Consider the following 19,582-nt stretch of genomic DNA (forward strand, 5'->3'; position numbering starts at 1 on the left):
TGTCAAGCTACTGATCCGCTTTGCTCTCCCAACTCATTTTTCCATACCCCTTAGGTGAGCTATATTTTAGCTATATAATCATATATATCTATACTAATTATTTAAAGGCCATGTGAGAATCCACTGCATGCTGCCCATTTAGTTTGAATTGAAGGTGATATACATATATATATACATACATACATACATATATGATGAGCTTCAGTCAATATTGGGAATCCAACTTTCTTACTGATCAATACTATATATATCTTTTTACAGCTTGTAATTATTTAATTAATAAATTCATCTGAGAGGGGCTTTAATTATTATGATCAAGTCGGTAGCTATAGTGTGTGTGACGCGTGTTTTGTTGTGGGGTATTTCTGCGCAGTATTAATATTTAAGGGGCACCTAAGCAAACCCCATCCACACATGGCCACGCTTTCATTTGGGTCAGAGTACTCTTACTTAAACGGGCCGGGTCCCCGTTGTCAACTGGCCCGCTAAATCGATCAATCAGTTTTTACTCGAACCCTAGCCGTATATATATATTCACTACAGTCTACGTACTTAAGCATAGGGGCCGATTCGTCGTTTTGGCCAATATATATTATAATTATTAATATAAATTAAATATGAATTAATGTAGTGATTGATGAAGAGAAACATATACTCTCTTCATTCTTAAATAGGTGTCGTTTTTCACCTTGGCACAAATCTTAAGAATCTCAATAAATATGTCTTGATTTTTGGAAAATAGATATGGATGGACCAAAATATCCTTGTTTATTAATTAATACAGGAAGAGTGATATAGAGTTAATAAGGGTAAAATTAAAAAAATAAGTAATTAATGCAGCATTGGAATTGTAATGTGACAGATAATATGGAACAAAAAAAATTATCAAAAGAGACAGATATTATGGAACAGAGGGAGTATATATATGGTAGAAATAGGGTTTGAAATTTCCCATGCTGCTGAATATAATGAGAGAAAAGGAGAGAAAAACATGCTTCCTTTCTAACAATGATTCTTTCTTTTCAAGTTCCCATAAAATACACTTGTGGTTTATTGCAGCTGTGATTCCCAAAAATAAATAAAATAATGAAAAAATGAAAAAAGGAAAAAAAGAAAAAAAGAAAAGAGAAATTACACTTTAAAGGGTCTGCAAATTTGCATGGGTCGTCTGTTCGAATAATGTGTGTATATATGTGGGCTATTTTTCTCTTATTTTTATATATTCTAATAATAAAGAAAAGTATCTGATATCAAAGAAGAAATGTTGCTTTAAACCCTTCGAATATGTCTATATATAATATAAAATTATAAATAAATAAAGGGAATAAAAAATGGTGAAAAGATCAAACAAATTAGTGTGTGGAGCTTTGAATTGTAATTCCATGCCCAAATCTTTATTTTTTCCTTTGATTTAATACTTCCTCCGTTCCAAAATAATTGTCGTTTTAAGGTGTTGCGCACATATTAAGAAAATTAATATATATGTGGATTTTAGGAAATTATTACTATATAATATGACTAAAATACCCATGTAATTAATTATATCTCAACTAATTAAGAGTAATAACTAATAAGGGCATAGTTGACAAAACAGTAATTAATGCATCATTGAAATTTTAAAGTGACAAATAATATGGAACAAGAAAAACTCCTAAAAACGTTAATTTGGAACGGAGGGAGTAAGAATTAGCATATTAATGTTCAAAATGAAAAATGGTAGATTACGGATACCTTATTGAAGTAAGCTCAAATTACGAAACAACCCTAAATATTTGGGTAATTATGATCACCTCCCCAACTATGAATCTTGTTACACATTCATCCTTATAGTGTCAAATTGAACATAATCTTCTATATTCTACTGACTTTTTCTCTAGTTTGTACTCGTTTTGTCAAAAAATGCAGTTTCAGATACAATGCAGTATTATGTTTACAAGCCAAGAGTCACATTTTATGATCATCTTGTTTCAAAATATGGAGCTCGAGTGAGATAAAATGAGTACAAACTAGAAAATATCTACATAATCTAGAAAATTCTACTAAGTTTAAGACCGCAAAGTTGTACGTAAGAAGATTCGATCATACTTCAGAATAATTATGGGAATGGTTATAATTACTCAAATATAAGAATTTATCATAATTTGATATTATCTTAGAAGAATTTTTTCACAATTTGATATTACCTTAGAAATTGTTGTAATTTAATATAATTGAAAATATTAAATATAAAAAATATAAATATAGTAATGGGAATTGAGTCAAAGATGTTGACCGGCACAGAATTCCTTGATTTATATTCCATCTTGTCTTCTCTGCTACACTGTATCCACATTTTACCGGAATTGTTTTTGGAAAAACGAGGCCCAGATGCACTTTTCTCTCTTTTTTTTATTTCTTTTAATTTATTTTTTCTTTTTTTCTCTTCTGAGTATTTAAATTTTGCAGCAAACTTTAAGGCTCTGTTTGGACAGTTCCTGCAAACAAGAAAACGATGTACTTCCTTTTTCTCTGATTTTTCATCTTTCAAAAGCAAATATTTTTAAGTGGCCTTCACGTATGTACCCACTCAAAAAAAATTAAAAAAAGTTCACAGTATAATAGTTATTATACAATTAACAAAAAAAAAAAATATATATATCCTATTTTGTAACTTTTCAAGAAAGGTTAAAAAAAAAAAAGTGTTCTTTGAGAAAATTCCTTCACTACTGTTTTTAATGGAGGGAGACCCAAAATATTTTAGTCTATTTGAGAAAAGTCCACAACCATTTTCAGCCATTAGGTTTTCCAGTTTTGCCCCCGCCCGCCACATCATCACTGGGTCACGCGCTCAACGATTTTTTTTTTTTTGTCCGTATTTTCTTCCGTCTTTTCTGTATCAGTTTCCTTAATCGACTATGAAGCATAATCGATTAGCCTTAATCGACTATGCTTCATCGATTAGCCTTAATCGACTATGCTTCATTGTCGATTAAGGAAAATCTTTAAAAAAAAAATTCTAATTTTTTTTCTCTATCAGATTTATTAATGGATAGTCGATTAAAAATTTAACTATTAAAAATAACAAATCACAATTACAAAAAAAATACAAAATCAATTATATTTAAAAAAAATATACAGACATTGTAATTGATTTATACATTGGAATCAATAAAAAAAAATCAAAATAAAATAAAATTAACAACTGGAGTCGGTTAACCTTAATCGACTACTGAACATAGTCGATTAACCCTTAATCGACTATTGAACATAGTTGATTAAACCACACGTAGTCGATTAAGGGCCCTGCCTGCGCGATTTTTTTTTTTTTTTTTTTTTTGCGCCATCGTCCGCCACTATCCACCAAAAAACCCTAGATCTGCTCTTCATCGTCACCACGTCGTCGCCACACCACACCATCACCACCCCACTTCCATATTCTAACGGTTTTTTATACAAACAATCAAAACAGAACCATGTACTAACGGTCAAAATCACCAAACCAAAGCCACCAACCAAAGCAGAACCACCACCCATCAAAATCCGATTCCAATCGACAATTTTACCGCTTTTCGCCGCCGATGTAGCAATCGTGGCATTCGAATTCATAATCGCTATCAAAATCATCATCATCTTTATGGCTTTTGTTAAGATTTGCAACGACGGCGACGACAACGGCTTCAACGGAATTGGCATCATTGTTCTGGCGGTGATGTCGGTGGTCGGTTCTTCATCTTCCGATAAGAGAGAACGAGAGAAAAGTATAAAAGAGAGAAAAAAAAAAGCAGAGAAGAGACGACGAGAGAAGAGACGGAAAAGAGAAATAAACTTAGGGTTTTGAAAGAGTATATTAGACAATTAAGGGTAGTTTTAGAATTATGAAAATATCACTTGGGTGGATATTAGTTAAGGGGGTTTTTTCAAATTATTTTTTGGGAGGGGGTGTTTTCTTAACTCATTTTCCTTGATGGGGGAGGGGGTTTGCTAATTATCCCAAAAAAAAAACTCTTGTGAGAAGGACATTTTCGTAATTTATCAAAAGTAAGAGCGATCTTTCATAATTCAGCATTATCTAATGAGAGGTCAGTGTAATTTACTCTTACTGTATCTTATGGAGAAATGTAGGGGAAGTAACAATGACAGTCAGCTTTCATTTAATTGAAATGATTAAAATAAATTTAATCTAATTAATGTCATTAATTTTTATTCGACGAGCATATTCCAAACTACTACTACACTTTACCACTAATATGTTTGTATTTACCATTTCAGAATTATAAACCCTTTAAAAGGGAGATGAAAGATGGTCATTTGATTCGAAATAAATAAATTAATTAATTAATAATAAAATGAAATAAAAGGGGAAAGTGAAAGTCTGATGAATTAACTTTTCCAAGTAATGCACGTACTGTACATAAACAGATATATAGGAGTCGGCTTCATCTTTATTTAGTTTGAACTTTAGAACCCTAAATTCCAAATAAAAATTATGAGAAAACTTAATTATGACATGATATATAATATTTATGTTTAATTCCACATCGCACCCTTGAATTATTAACATTTCGGCACTTTGCACCCTCAAAAAAATTATCATCATTTTGCAACTTGATATACAATAAATCATTGGCAAATCATAGAATGGCATCTGGATTTATACATTGGTATATATATATATATATATATATATATATATATATATATATATATATATATATATATATATATATATATATATATATATATATGGGATGACTATACATACATACACGGGTCGACTCATATCCACACTCAGGAAATGATCATCTAATACATAGTCCCAAACAGAATCAGAATCTACCACTAATGTTCATATTAATATTACTTACACTACACTACTACTTCACTAACATCATTTATTAGTAACTAATCTTTTACTTTGCAATTAATTTCTTTTTTAAAACAGTAGTTAATATTGAGTTGAATAGATGTGAAATTCGATAAACAGGCATGATCCATGAAAATCTAACTAAGTAATTACTTCTAACGAGCGAGCGATGCACGATAAATATATATATTCTTAAATAATTAATTAATTACCTCAAACACGTCTCAAACTCTCTCCAATTCAATACATATATAGTCCAACACTTGCGGAAAAATAAAACATAATTAATTTTGAAAGATTTAACCCCCCCCCCCCCCCCCCTAAATAATACACAATTTGCTAATGTTTAATTGCATTGGGGAAAAAAAAACTCAGTCTTGGAATGCTCAAATTTATTTAGTATTTACTACTTACAAACTCAGAGTGTAATAAGATCCAATAGATGATCAAATGTACTTGTTTACTACACAATGACTACCCAACAAGTCTTTATTTATGTCTATATATATATATATATATATATATATATATATATATATATATATATATATATATATCAATTAATTATGTAATTAGTGAATATATTCTCCGATCCATTGGTGTATTTTGATTTAACCTAGCTATAGCATATATAGGTCAGTGGGAATTCTTCTGAAATAATATAGACAAAATTTAGGCAGTTAAAATAAAGTTTTAATGCACAAAAAGATAGGTACACTAGTGATTAGTCCTTGTTTTTAACAGGTTAATCAAGAATTAAATTAATAACAATTTTTTTTTTTTTTTTTTATTTTGGTATTGGATCTTGCGTTTCACAGTTGTCTGTGTGACTGAAGATGGGCTAATCTGTGTGTACTAAGTATGGCTAATTGGTTTAATTAAATTAAAAACAATATGTTGTCATTTTTTTTCGAGCAGTGAAACGGCATCTTCTAATTCGCATTGATGAAGTAACAAACAAGATTGCTAGAATTTTATTTCATAAAATAAAATTACTACTAGTATTTAAATAATAATTAATACTAGTAACAAACATATTTCACAAACGACAACTTTGAAACAGAAAACGAAATTTTATGAATTTTCAGACGAAAATATAAAATTTGCAAAACACCTTTAAGCAATCCGACAAAGTTGAGGTATCCTCTAGAAATTCAACGTATTTGGGGTTTTAAGGTATTAATGACTTTTATTATTTTTCTGAAATTATATTTTGAGAGCATTATATCATTGAGCCGGATTTACTTGAAGCCCGATTGGTCGATTTGATTTTATTTGGGTCGTGTCTAATTAAGTGGGAGTCTGGTCGAGTTTGAGCCATTTTATCAAACACGGAAAATGTGTGAACAAAGTTTGAGCTTATTATGGTTCAACGTGAATAAAGCCAGATCGAACTAGAAATATAAATATTTACTAAATTTATATGACATATTTATTAGAATTTATTTTATACAAATAACACTAACAAAAATAGTTTGGTGATAAACCCAAAAACCGAAATATTATATGATGAGTCGAGGTTGAGCCTGCAACTACAAACTTCGATGTACGGGAGTTTGAGTTTCAAATCACAAAACCCGATTGCATTTGAGTTTGAGTTTACCAAAACTCGGTTCAAATTGGCCTTGTTACTACTACCCACACTTATGTGTTATGATTTATTATGACCGTATAATATATAACTATTTCTGTCGGGAAAATAGAACAATTCCATATCAATAAATAAAATAAAATAAAATAAAATAAATGCTGGAAAAAGCTAAGAGAGGAAAAAACTGGCCTGCTTATGTATGTGAAGTGACGTAATAAATAATAATGGTCCGAACCCACGTTTCACCTTTGACTAGTCACACCATATTCAGGGACTTCACCACCCAATCACTAAAAAGAGAGACACCTTTTCTTTTTAGATTTTATGTTATTTATCACCCCCGTAATATATCGTATTTCCAAAACAACCCTATTTATTATAAATATTAGCAAAAAGGTCCCTTGTGAAACCGCATACACAGTAAATATTTTTTGAAAAACCGAAAAAATCGGTATGTGTATGGAGAAAAAAAAAATTTACCGAACCGAACCGAATCCATTTGAGAATACAAAACGACGTCGCTTGATAGATAGTAAAAATCGGTAAGTTTTTTTGGTAATCAATGTGACCATATTCCGATACTTAATCTTTTGATGTAGTTGGACTTCTTTTGTGTACAACATGTTTATTTTTTTGAAGATGACATTAATGACATCAGGTTTATTATGGCAGCAGGTTTTTTTTTCTTTTAATAGTTAATTTGTTTTATTAGTTAATTTTGAATTGTTATTTGTTAATTTTCTTAAAGAAATGTGATAGAAGTCCAAATTTACCGTTAATCAAACATCGATTTTATACCGAACCGATAAAGAAACCGAAACCGAAAATAAACCGAATTGATACTGATACCGTTCACCGAAAACCGAAAAATCGATTAGTAACGAACCGAAAAAAAAATCGACATACACGGTTTTAAAATATGAAAAACCGAACTGTACCGACCCGTGTACACCCCTAGCATCCAACACCCTAAACAGTAATCATATTTTTAGTATCTATAGTAATGGGAGTTCTTTTACAATTAAAGTAAACACGAAGGATGTTAAGTGCAATAAAAAATACACGATAATTTTCACGCAATCAAAGCAAACAAAACGCTCTAGCCCAATCATATAATTTTCATCAAAAAAAAAAAAAAAAAAAGAAAACTATAAACTTCCTCTACACAGCCCCCCTCCACCACTCTCGGCCACCACAACACCACTCACTTTTATTTTTTTTAATTTATTTTTTCTTTTCAAATTAAGCAACTTTTCACTACATAAATTAAAAAAAAAAAAAAAAAATTAGTAGTAATAAATGGTTTACTCATCACATGCCTAATTACAAGACACGACCACCTATCACTATTCATTATTCACACACACACACACCCGCTTGTTTTGGCGGGCACCAATTACTCCCCCTCCATACATTATATATATACATATTCTTCCTCTTTACATTTAGATTCACTAGTACACTTGCCAAAAAAAAAAAGAAATGGAAAATCATCAGTCTATTGTACACTCTCCCACTAATCTACTGCTCTGTAAAGAAATTGCAACAAGTTTAGATGATGAAGACGAAGCTGCTTCGATTTTCGAAGATTTTTATGAAGATGATTACATTAAATTGCTTCTTGATAGAGAAACCACCTCAAATGGTGTTGTGCTCCAAATGCAGCAGCAATCTTCTTTGATTCTTAGGGCTCGTTTGGATGGAATCCACTACATTCTCACTGTTTGTTTCCCAACCCCTTTTTTTCTCTCACCGTCAGTATGTGTGTTTGTGTGTGAGAGAGAAAGTGAGAAATTTTGACATATAATTCTTTTTAATGCAGAAAAGAGAAGTTCTTGGGTTCAGATATCAAACTGCTTACACATCAGTCACATTTCTTGATAGGTTTCTTTCAAGAAGATCTATTGATGTAATAACCTCCATTTCTTGATAATGTAGATGTTATAATTTTATTGATTTTTTTATTTATTTATTTAAATGTATGTGTGCAGGTAGAGAAGTCATGGGCAATAAGGCTATTGTCAATAGCTTGTCTTTCATTGGCTGCAAAAATGGAGGAAACCACATTGCCGGCGTTATCGGATTTATGCGCCGACGATTACAAATTCGAAAGCAGTGTTATACAGAGGATGGAGCTTTTGGTATTGAACACACTTGAGTGGGAAATGGGATCAATCACCCCCTTTTCTTTCGTTCAATTCTTCGCCGAAAAGTTTCGGAATCGAACGAAAATTGGAGTATCGAGAACTGCACACATCACTCTAGCCACAATTAGAGGTGTGTGGTTATTGATTAATTTTGATTCAATTGAAGTTTATATAATATAATAGACTAATTGAAAAATATAAAATAAAAATGCAGATGTGAAAATAATGATGTGCCACAAACCATCTGTTATAGCAGCAGCAGCCACATTGGTTGCACTTGATCATGGTTACACAAGAGAGGCCTTGCACCACAAAATTGCCCCTTTAATTTCAACTCATGCTATAAAAATTGTGAGTTTTATTTATTTTATTTTATTTTAATTTCGGTTCACAATGCATTATCATGGATTTTAATTTAATTTTAATTTTTTTTTTTAATTTTTTGGTTGCAGGAAGAGGTGATTGCTTGCTATTACATAATCAAGGAAATGGAGGTTGAAAGATTAAATTTAAGTGAAAGGATTAAGTCTCCGGAACTATCGCCAACCGAATTACAAAGGGCCGACGACGCCTACGGTAGTTATTCGGGCGGCGGTGCGAAGAGAAAGAGGCTCGTGTTTAATCAAACCGATGAATTCGGTGATTTGAATATTAAGAAGGAGAAAAGCCATGAAATATCAAAAGATTAAGCAATATTCTTAAGTGATTGAGAATTTTGATTACTGGCCTAATGAGTGTGCTAATCTTTTTTATTTTATTTTACAATTGGAAAAAGAAAAAAAAAAGGTTTTTTTTCAACAAAAAAAAGAAAAAGAAAAGGTCACAGCTTTGAAAGGAAGAGACATCAAAGATATGACTTTACACAGTTAACAACTATTATTGTTTTTTGCTTCATACTTGTCCCATTTGTTTCATTATTTTAACTACTTTTTTATTTCTGTTCTTTTACATTTTAATATAGTTTTATAATATCCATTTGCAGCCCTAGATTTTAGAGGGGTGTTGCTTTGGATGTACTTTATTTTTAAATTTTTTCTATAGGAGTGGTGGTGGGGTTGAAGAAGAAGTAAGGTGTTGTTTCTTTGATTTGATACATCTATCTGTGTTGCAAATTGCCCATCACAAAAAGAAAAGGTTTGTAAAAGATTGCTTTGTGATTGGTTGGATTTGTTTCAATGTTTGGAATTGTAACACATCTTTTTTGTGTACTTGGGGCTACAATAATTTGGCCATGGATTATTGAATTTTACTGTTGTATTGCAGTTTCTTGATAACAATGATGAAGATCTTGACTTTTACTGTACTGCAACAAAGTTCAATTTGGACGCCTAATAATGTATACACAATTATTCACAATCACCTCTCCTTCAAACTCCTTCAAATTATGTAGCTAATCGAAGTGAACCAACAACTACTTTTCATATCTTGCAAAGGTGTATTTACAGACGCATATATGCTTTTCCAACGACAGTTGTGTGTGAATTTGTGTGGGTACGTGTGTGTGAGTGAGTGTGTGTGTGTGAGTGTGTGTGTGTGTGTGTGTGTGTGTGTGTGTGAGTGATAGTCAATTTTTGTTGGACGACGACAGTGGCTTGAAGATGGCGGTAGCGGTGTGGGGGGAGACAATGGTCTTTTTGTAGAATTATACGGTAGCAATCTATACATACGAACTTGAAGTAAATATCATGTGACATTTTGTTCACCTTAACTGATAAATCAGGGTTTCCAATATAAGGATTAAATTGAAATTCACAACGTTCCGATTAGTTACGAGTGCTCGAACATGGATTCAAATCGACTCAAAAATTTGCTAGTTCAACTTTATACTCTGATTTATGCAGAGCTCATGTGGACTGAATGTAATATACACAGACTTCAAACAAACAACCTCAAATACCATATCCATATCAAATATGATGCAACACTACTGCGTGCCTTAAATTGTGAAATTATAATAAATAAAATGCAATGTAACACAAACGGAGTTACCTTTCTTCAACCACACATATTCGGCATTAATATTAACCAATATAATAAGATTAATAAATAGAAGTGCCAATTTTTCCCATTTCCTCAGTTTGAGAGGGCCTGTAACATTAATAATTCAAATCAACATCCAATAAGATTCAATGCTCAATCGCTCTTACCCTCTTGAGAACCGATCTCTTGAAGGTAATGTTCTGCATCTAATGCCGCCATACATCCTGCATATATATCAAAGTAACAACCGCAAATTACTCCATCAATTTCCAAGCGTTTATCGATGATGTAACAAATCCACGTAAAGGTGAACGAAATAAGACAAAGCAATCAAGAACATGAAGTGCATTACCCACGAAAAGAACTAATATACCGTAGAAATATTTCTATGTTGTTCATCTATCAAGAAAGTTGGGTAATACAGATATTGTTGTTACAACTCGGCGGTAGACGATTTACTTCAGGGTATAAATTAAACAGCCCTACTTTGAGGTTTCGTCTAACTACACATAGATCCCCTCAAGTTTGGTGAATTATACAAACCCTTTAAATTTGACCCCAGCCAACATTTGATCTCGTCTAGAGGGTTGACTCATTAGAAATTTCCTTTTTACCCTCTACTTCTGAAAATCGGGTAGAATGGTTAACAATACCATCGAAACACATATTTAAAATGGATGTAGTATTGTTTAAATCATTAAAAGTCCCAAGTTACATTTCTATTACAATTTCCTAGTTCTAGTGCAACTCTAAATCGTTTCAGATAAACAAGTTGAATCAAAAGTATCACAACAATCTACTTCTATGTGCCTATAACTTTTCTACTCATACCGTGACAGATTTGTTTATGTAGTATTGTAAATCTAACTCATGCTTGTACAACAGACTTATCCTATTCATCAAACTATAGAGATTCGATAACCATTTTCGCAAACCTTTTCGTTAAATCTTCTTTAAAGAATGTGATGCCTAATGAATTCAAGAAGCAATTCTCGTCACTCTTATTAATTTTCGGTAAAGTATATTTAGGTACCATGCTCACAAATGCAACAAAGTATCAACTATCATATGCCAAAACTAGAACAATTCCTATCTTCTATAACTGTACTTACTCAACGAAACAGTCGAAGTTCAGCATATTCTTTTCTCCTTTTATTAATTTTCTCCAAACTAGTTATCCTATTTCAAAATGTAAGGGCTACTACTTTCTTAAATTGAGATTATTTTCATTGTTCACAATGTATAATGATCATCTATTAGTGGACAATTAATTAAATAAAACTGAACACACAACATAAGTTTAATAAACTGCAAAATGAAAATAGCTGAACTAAAAATTTGAAGTGTACTAACCAGTTCCAGCTGCAGTAATGGCCTGCCTGTATTTCTTATCCTGAACATCACCGGCAGCGAAAACTCCCTTCACACTCGTCAAAGTCGTACCGGGCTTCGTCACCACGTACCCATCGGAATCCAATTCCAATTGCCCGTCGAGAAACTTGGTAGCAGGTTCATGCCCAATTGCGAAAAACAAACCAGAAACATTCAAATCTGAAATTTCCCCAGTCTTCAGATTTTCGATCTTCAATCCAGACAACGATCGCTCGCCATATGCTTCTGTGGCCTTCGAATTCCACAGGACTTCAATTTTAGGGTTTGAAAGAGCTCTGCTCTGCATAATTTTCGAAGCCCTAAATTCGTCCCTCCGGTGAATAATGTAAACCTTGGAGCCGTACTTCGTTAGGAAATTAGCCTCCTCCATGGCGGAGTCGCCGCCTCCGATGACGGCGAGTGGTTTGTTGCGGAAGATCGGGGCGGCGCCGTCGCACACGGCGCAGGCGGATATGCCGCGGTTCCAGAAGGTCTCGGAGCCTGGGAATTTGAGGCGCTTCGCCACCGCGCCGGTGGAGATGATTACGGAATCGGCGAGAACGGTCTTGGAATCGCTGATGACTTTGAAGGGGAAGGCTGAGAAATCAACTTTGGTGACAGTCTCGGTGAATATTTGAGTGCCGAAACGGAGAGATTGGGCGCGGCACTTGTCCATGAGTTCGATCCCTCCGATTCCATCGGAGAAACCGGGGAAGTTTTCGACCTCGGTGGTGGTGGTGAGCTGTCCGCCGGGAGCGATGTCGTTCGCCATCCAACCTTCGAAGAGGATGGGTTTGAGTTCGGCACGCGCCGCGTAGATTGCGGCAGTGTGGGCGGCGGGGCCGCTGCCGACGATGCAGACGCGTGTTCTGAGAGTCTGGAGATCGTTCTCCATGGCGGAGAATTTGGGAGAAACGGAGGAGGCGGCGGCGGTGGTGGAGAGGGTGGCGACGCCGATTAGGTTGCGGGTTCTCCTTAGTGTGGTTAAGAGCTTCGAGAAACAGTTGTAGGTCATTTGTTTGTTTGACTATGTCAGCTTTTTCACTATTTGTTGCGACTTTTGAAGTTTTCTAACGCTTTCTTTTTCACCAAGTATTCATGAAAACGCAATTTTGATGAAAATAATATAAGAGAGAAAATGCAATACATGTTAGAATATTTAGTGTTATTTCTCCAAGCAAGATATTTTCCTTCTTATTTTCTTACTAAAAAAAAAAGAAAAATAAAATATATAGCACGCATTTACCTACAAAGTTATTTATATGTTACACCATGCGAAGATTATATCGGATATTTTTCTTTTACTGTTGATCTACACACACAAATGTGTGTGTGTTTGTGTGTATATGAATGATAAAGATTTACCTAGTGTATTTCACTCGATGTAGTATATAATAGACCTTACCTAGAAAACATTCTCTCGCTTTTATCATGTTCGTCTCGTTCTGTTTTGCGCGTTGTTGTTCAGTATCACTCAATTCGTTGCTGATTTTGTAAGCTTTTGGTTCGATTTCGTTGTTTGTGGTGCGAGGATAGGAACTCACGGTAGGATTCGTACTTTTGATCGACGTAATTGAAGAAAGTGAAAATGTGGCTTGCAACGTACAATTCTAGGGGTGTTTTGGTGTGATCATTAATACTCAAATTCCTAATAAATTGTTAGCAAAATGCGAAATATGACTTATACTTATTTAAAATGAAATTACACTAAAGACGTATAGCAAATTGCCCCTAAATATATATCCTTAACTTTTAGTTTTTAAGAGGATAGATACACAAATAACATTATTTATATGCTTTTAACCATAGTGGTTAAATTAGGTATGCCTAAATTTTGATATTTAATTTATTTACAAGTGAATAGATACCATGCTTTGGACTTTGTATATCAATAATTTCGGCCAACCATAGTCCACATAAAAATGATAGGCCACACAAATGCGAACTGGCTTTAAAGCAGAAGGCCCAATAAGCCTCAAAGATTTGTCTATTGGACTAGACAAACTATAATAAAGAAAGAAAAAGAATTCAGATTTTTCTTAGAAATTCAATATTACAATTTTTACTTTAAACTTTTGTATATTTATTAATATAAATTATATGCATCATATAAATATGTAATATTTATATTCAGAAATTTTAGAATATTCTCAAAAGTCAAAACATGGTTGGAAATCAAAATCTCAATTATTGGGATAAAATTTTGAAAATGGCTTTTCAAGTATCACCTCTTCTATCACGCCAAAATATAACAAAGCTCAAATGCAATAAGTGGGGGAAAAAATTAAAAAAGATAAAGCAAAGACAAAATGGACATATCATCACGTGATATTCACGTGGATATCTTATCCTCTTTCCTTAAAGCGGAAAAACAAGATCACTCCTTTGATTGGGAAAAAAGAAAAAAACAAAATAGTCCACAATTATTCTCCACGTGTCACTCCATTATTCCCACAATTTTTCAGTTAGAAAAACCCTTTTTTTTTCCTTGTCAAATCAGAGTCATCGGGGCAACGCCCGCCGGAGCTCAATCGCCAGCAGATTGGGGGCGGAGAGATGAGGGAGGTGGCCTTCGATATTCAACATGTGGATAGTGCTCCGCCCTCCGAGGTGGTTCTTCAGGTACACCGCCACCGACGCCGGCACCGACACGTCCTTCGCCGTCTGGATGATGGAGCACGGCACCTTCACGAGCCCTAGCACTCCCCGGAGATCGCTGTTGAACACCGTCCGTGAAACGAACAGCGATATATCCGGCCTCATGTTGAACAGAGTCCGGCTGAATTCCCTCACCGCATCCGGCACGTCCGCCCCCACCGCCAGCGGCGCGAATCCGCTCGCCCACGCCTTGTAGTTCTCCTCCATCGCCGAGAAGAATTTCTCGATCTCCGCTTGCTCGAATCCGCCGTGGTAGTTCTTATCGTTCAAAAACCTACAGTGCCAAAAAAAAAATCCGGAATAATTATAAATCAGTGTTGATTATTTAATTCCCAATCAGAAAAATTCAACTCAATTTTTGCCCAACAATTGGTACTGAAATTGGATTAACAGTAAGAAGAAGAAGAAATTGCAAAAAATCGATTAGATTTTGACCTAGGAGAGGCGCCGATGAGGATGAGCTTAGTGAAAAGCTCAGGGCGGCGAATGGAGGCGAGAATCCCGATCGTGGCGGAGACGGAGTGGCCGACGTAGGTGCAGCGGTCGATTCGGAGGGCGTCGAGTATGTAGAGGAGATCGTCCACGTAAGCATCGAGGGTGGTGTATCGCCGGAAATCGAAGTAATCAGGGTTGACGCTGCCGGCGCAGACCAGGTCATATAGAACAACGCGGTGGTCGCGGATGAAGTAGGGCAGAATCCGCTGCCACGCCGATTGATCGGTGCCGAATCCATGCGCTAGAACTAAGATTTTCTCGCCGGAACCCACCACACGCACATTCAACGCATCTAACAAACTGTGCCCCATTTTTTTATTTTTTATTTTTAAATTTAAGAAAATGAGAAATAAAAATGGGGGTAAATAATAAATTGTGTATGAGAGTCTTGGTTCGGTAGGGGGCTATTTATAATATTCGGAATTTTTTTTTTTTAACAAGTATCATCTACCCCTTATCTGTAATTGGATGTGTCCTTTTATTTTTTATTTTTTATTTTTTATTTTTCATTTTTCTTTATGTGCTAAAGTGACATGGGATTTTATGGATCAAAAGGTGACAGCTGAATCCTGGATGTGCATTTTTCTGCGGTGACCAGTTTGGATTGTGATTTTACAATTGGGGAGGGGGTTTTGGGAATTTTGGACCCATTCACAAAAAAAAATAAAAAAATCTATTGTAAAAAAAAATAATGAATAAACAAATAGGTAAGAGACAAAGAGTGATTCGTTCCACAATCAGATAAAAACACAACACAATAGTTGGATTTTATTGGATGAATTGTGACGTTTGGTGCATAAATAATAAAATATATGTGGTATGAATTTTTAGGTCGACATGTCAATTTTTTGCAGGCAAAAATTAATAAAATAACAAAATAATATAAATAAATTCTTTGAATTATCGTCCAACTTCCATTAATGACGGAAACTCCTTTACAACTCAATTGCGCATAATGTTTGGATGTGACATTTTTAAGCCTATAAACTCAATTTAGAAATATTTTATTATATTGTTAGAGTAACTCCAATGGGTTATTAAATGGGGTATCAAAACCCTCAACTACCATTTTGATAATTCAATTTAGAAATTCTCCATTCCAATTGAGTTATCAAATGAGTTTCTATTTTGATATTCTAATTTTTGGGATGTAAAAATACATCCCGAAAAAATAATATCAATTGGAAGTTACACAATTTAACCACCTAAATAACCAATTAGAAAATGACATGTGTTAATTAAAATATACAATCACATTATTTATTTTTAATTAGGAACTATTTGATAACTGTGGTTGGAGCAAATACATTTTTTTATGTATCAAATTAAAATATAAAATATCAAATAAATATTTGATAATTAATTTTGATATTTGTGGGATGGAGTTGCTCTTATGTGGTGAAAAATGGCAGATAAAATAAAAGTATGAGCAAAGTAAAAAAAAAAAAAAAAAAGAAATTGAGAAGAATTTAAGCTCAATATAGTTAGTGGGTTCTTAATGAGCCTAGTTTACAGGCCAGGCTTCGTAGGTTGGTCCATTAAATTAATCCAATCCTATATAATAGCAAACACTTTGGGGGTCCACTAATAGTTATTTCTATGTTTCACCCGATAAAAGTTACATTATACTAATTTTTATTGTTAATTTACACAAATCACTGTAGGTCTGGGTGTTATTTGTAAGTATGAATGATAAATATTTAACCGATATATTTCATTCGGTGTATGTAACATAGTGTAAACCCTACACTTACACTAATACTTTGCATTTTTTCCATAATAACCGGTCTTTTTCGGCACCTCAATAAGTTACAATAACGAGATGAAGTGAGTGACGATTTTAAACTTAGTATGAAAGTTTATCAACTTTGTTTGATATCGAGCTTTTAAAGTTATACTTGGGTTCGATTTGACAAGTAAAATTTTGCTCGAACGAGTTCCAACCGAGCTCGAGTCAATTTCCATAGTAGTTTTTTTAATCGAATGAAAGTACAAGTTGAACGTGGTTCATTATATTAACAAATTCGAGCTCGAACCAATTTTCACAGAACGACCTCGAATGAAAATACCAAATAATTTAGTTTAATTTTCGACACCAAATTAAGAGTGTTGAACACACAAGGCATCTTTTAATTAGGGAGACACTTAACATCACCAATAATTAATTAAATGAGCCAATTCATAATACAAATGGTCCCGCCCAACTATATATATATGTACTTCACATTTATTTACAATTGATTGATTGCTACACCCAATTTCTCACATTTTGATATTATTCATAGCCACATCCCAAAAACACCATGCAGTAAGAAAAATAGGTTTCATTAATTTTTATTTTTATTCACTGCATAATGAAAAGATAAAAGAAAAAAAAAAAAAGTGGGGCCACATATATATATGTTGAAAGAATCAGATTCAATGGATGTTGCTTTCATTCACACTCCCCCAAAATAAAATTGTACTCTCTTTTTTTATATTTTGCATCTTGTAGCCGCATCCAAATAGTTGATGATTGTACTACGTTAACCTCTGATTAACATATACTTATCTTTTTTTTTTTTCCACAAAAAGGAGAAATATTATATTTATTTAAATGTAAATAATCACAATCTTTATCTTATTTTATTATAGGTTAGGTTTGTGTGTGAACTGTTAACATCGTTTCCCCAAACAAGTCCACGTGGAACAACAGTGACAATTGCGGCAGATGGAAGAAGAATAATGGCGCAGAATTCGTAAATTAATTACAGCCTTAAATTGTGCAATGCCAAGGTTCCTTCATTACGTCTTTCTGACTCATCACCCCTTATCCACTCTCTCTCTCTCTCTCTCTCTCTCTCTCTCTCTCTCTCTCTCTCTCTCTCTAAATTTAATTTCGTAAAGGTGGTCCGCACCTTAGAGGCCCGGCCCACTCTAGTTCGGGAGAATTGTTTGAACAAGATGATATAAATAAATAAATTTAATTATGTAAACAAATTGACAATTTACTAATCAATCCTTTCATATTAACACTCTTTCAAATGAGGACAGTTATATTTTCAAACTTTGCTAAAATGTCATTCGCCAGCTCAATTAGATAAAATATGTTCCTTATTTTTCTCCAACTCGTATGCCATAAAAAACAAAATACACTTCAAAAAGTTGGACTTTCTTCCACTATTCCAACTTCTCTCTACCAGCTCCCATTGTCGATCCCCAAATTTCTGCTAGCCGTATCATTGGAAAAAAGTTATTTTCATCGTTTTTGAGTCTAAGATTTTTATTTTGAGTCCAGATTCTCTACCTAAGTTGTCCATTTTCAATTTAAATATTCTATTTTCAGCTTAAACTATTCAACTAAGTTATCTATTTAAGTCTGATTTGCCTAAGCTGTCCATTTTAAGTTTAAGTTTTCAATTTTCAGCCTAGTCTATCCAACTAAGTTATCTATTTGTGTCTTGTTGTCTAATTACAGTGCCCGATGAACTATTAGTATATTAGCACGAACTGTTAACTATACAAAATATTTTTGAGAAATTTCAACCTATTTTTCCTCAAATGACAATACGCCACGTTATCGTTAAAAAAAAAAAAAAGCATATGCCAAACCACTATTTTAGCCTCTTGAGTTATGACTTATGAGAATGTGACATTTTGACTTTTGCACCACTATAAATCGTCGTTTCTGGATTAGGCGATCATAAATCAACTTCAAGAAATTTTACGATTAAACACCCATAACTACCAATAATTATTAGTCTTGATTACAATCGGTGTTATCTACTTACAACCAATTATATACATAATCAAATAATTATTTGCCTAATGCCATTTTATTTTAACTCATGCTTCATTTTTATTGGTTATTACTAATGAGCAATGATCACTTGCACACTAAAAAAGTTTTCCAAAAAAATATGAAAGAATTAGAAATCAGTTTTCTTCTAAATATAAATAAATATTGTAACTATAAATTAAATGTCAAAACCAATGAAAAGAGCACGACCACTAGTTGAGTGGCCACGTATCCATAGTCCATACCATAACTTGGGATTAAAAGTACGACTTTCCGCAAAAATAAAAAATTACAATTCTGTCGTAATTAAACATACTAATTAAAACTTAAAAATAAATCAATTATCCACAATTAAAAATAATCCACTTGATTGGACAAGTGAAAAAGATTTTAAAAGTGATTAAATTTTATTTTACGCGGGACGGCTTCTAATAGTCAAAGGTAAAAACGGTCCGGTAAAGTTGGATTCGTACGGTTTTTTGCAATTTAGAGTAAATATTGGAGAAGTTAATCCGTCGGCTAGAAAAGGGAGTAGGATAGGGATAATGGATAATATGGATAGGATAACTAACACACAAATAAAAAAAGTAATGATTATTTAGTAAAGGGCTGAACATGATTACATGGGATAACGCACGCGTGATTTAACGTTAAATTCCCATACGTGGATCTATGTTGGTGCGTTACTGTACCAACTGTACAGAGTGGAGCGCGTAAAT

The 19,582-nt window shown here is 33.5% G+C and overlaps 3 protein-coding genes across 3 annotated transcripts; 1 reads left to right on the forward strand and 2 right to left on the reverse strand.

Moving 5' to 3' along the window:
- The first annotated feature begins 7,881 nt into the window (after positions 1-7,881).
- On the forward strand, positions 7,882-9,879 carry LOC105958906 (cyclin-D5-1). The gene is made up of 5 exons (XM_012982908.2): positions 7,882-8,156; positions 8,257-8,343; positions 8,426-8,711; positions 8,796-8,932; positions 9,034-9,879. The coding sequence occupies exons 1-5, from the start codon at positions 7,917-7,919 to the stop codon at positions 9,268-9,270; spliced, it is 987 nt and encodes a 328-aa protein (XP_012838362.2). The 5' UTR covers positions 7,882-7,916; the 3' UTR covers positions 9,271-9,879.
- Positions 9,880-10,455: 576 nt separating this feature from the next.
- LOC105959267 (thioredoxin reductase NTRB) lies at positions 10,456-13,123 on the reverse strand. The gene is made up of 2 exons (XM_012983328.2): positions 11,915-13,123; positions 10,456-10,785 (listed from the first exon to the last, which is right to left on the reverse strand). The coding sequence occupies exons 1-2, from the start codon at positions 12,945-12,947 to the stop codon at positions 10,715-10,717; spliced, it is 1,104 nt and encodes a 367-aa protein (XP_012838782.1). The 5' UTR covers positions 12,948-13,123; the 3' UTR covers positions 10,456-10,714.
- A 974-nt stretch (positions 13,124-14,097) lies between these two features.
- On the reverse strand, positions 14,098-15,620 carry LOC105959268 (alpha/beta-Hydrolases superfamily protein). The gene is made up of 2 exons (XM_012983329.2): positions 15,026-15,620; positions 14,098-14,864 (listed from the first exon to the last, which is right to left on the reverse strand). The coding sequence occupies exons 1-2, from the start codon at positions 15,394-15,396 to the stop codon at positions 14,435-14,437; spliced, it is 801 nt and encodes a 266-aa protein (XP_012838783.1). The 5' UTR covers positions 15,397-15,620; the 3' UTR covers positions 14,098-14,434.
- Between the last annotated feature and the right edge of the window lie 3,962 nt (positions 15,621-19,582).

The sequence above is a fragment of the Erythranthe guttata genome, chromosome 14, assembly GCF_056151865.1.
Source record: "Erythranthe guttata isolate IM_541 chromosome 14, IM_541, whole genome shotgun sequence".
Classification (NCBI taxonomy): Eukaryota; Viridiplantae; Streptophyta; class Magnoliopsida; order Lamiales; family Phrymaceae; genus Erythranthe; species Erythranthe guttata.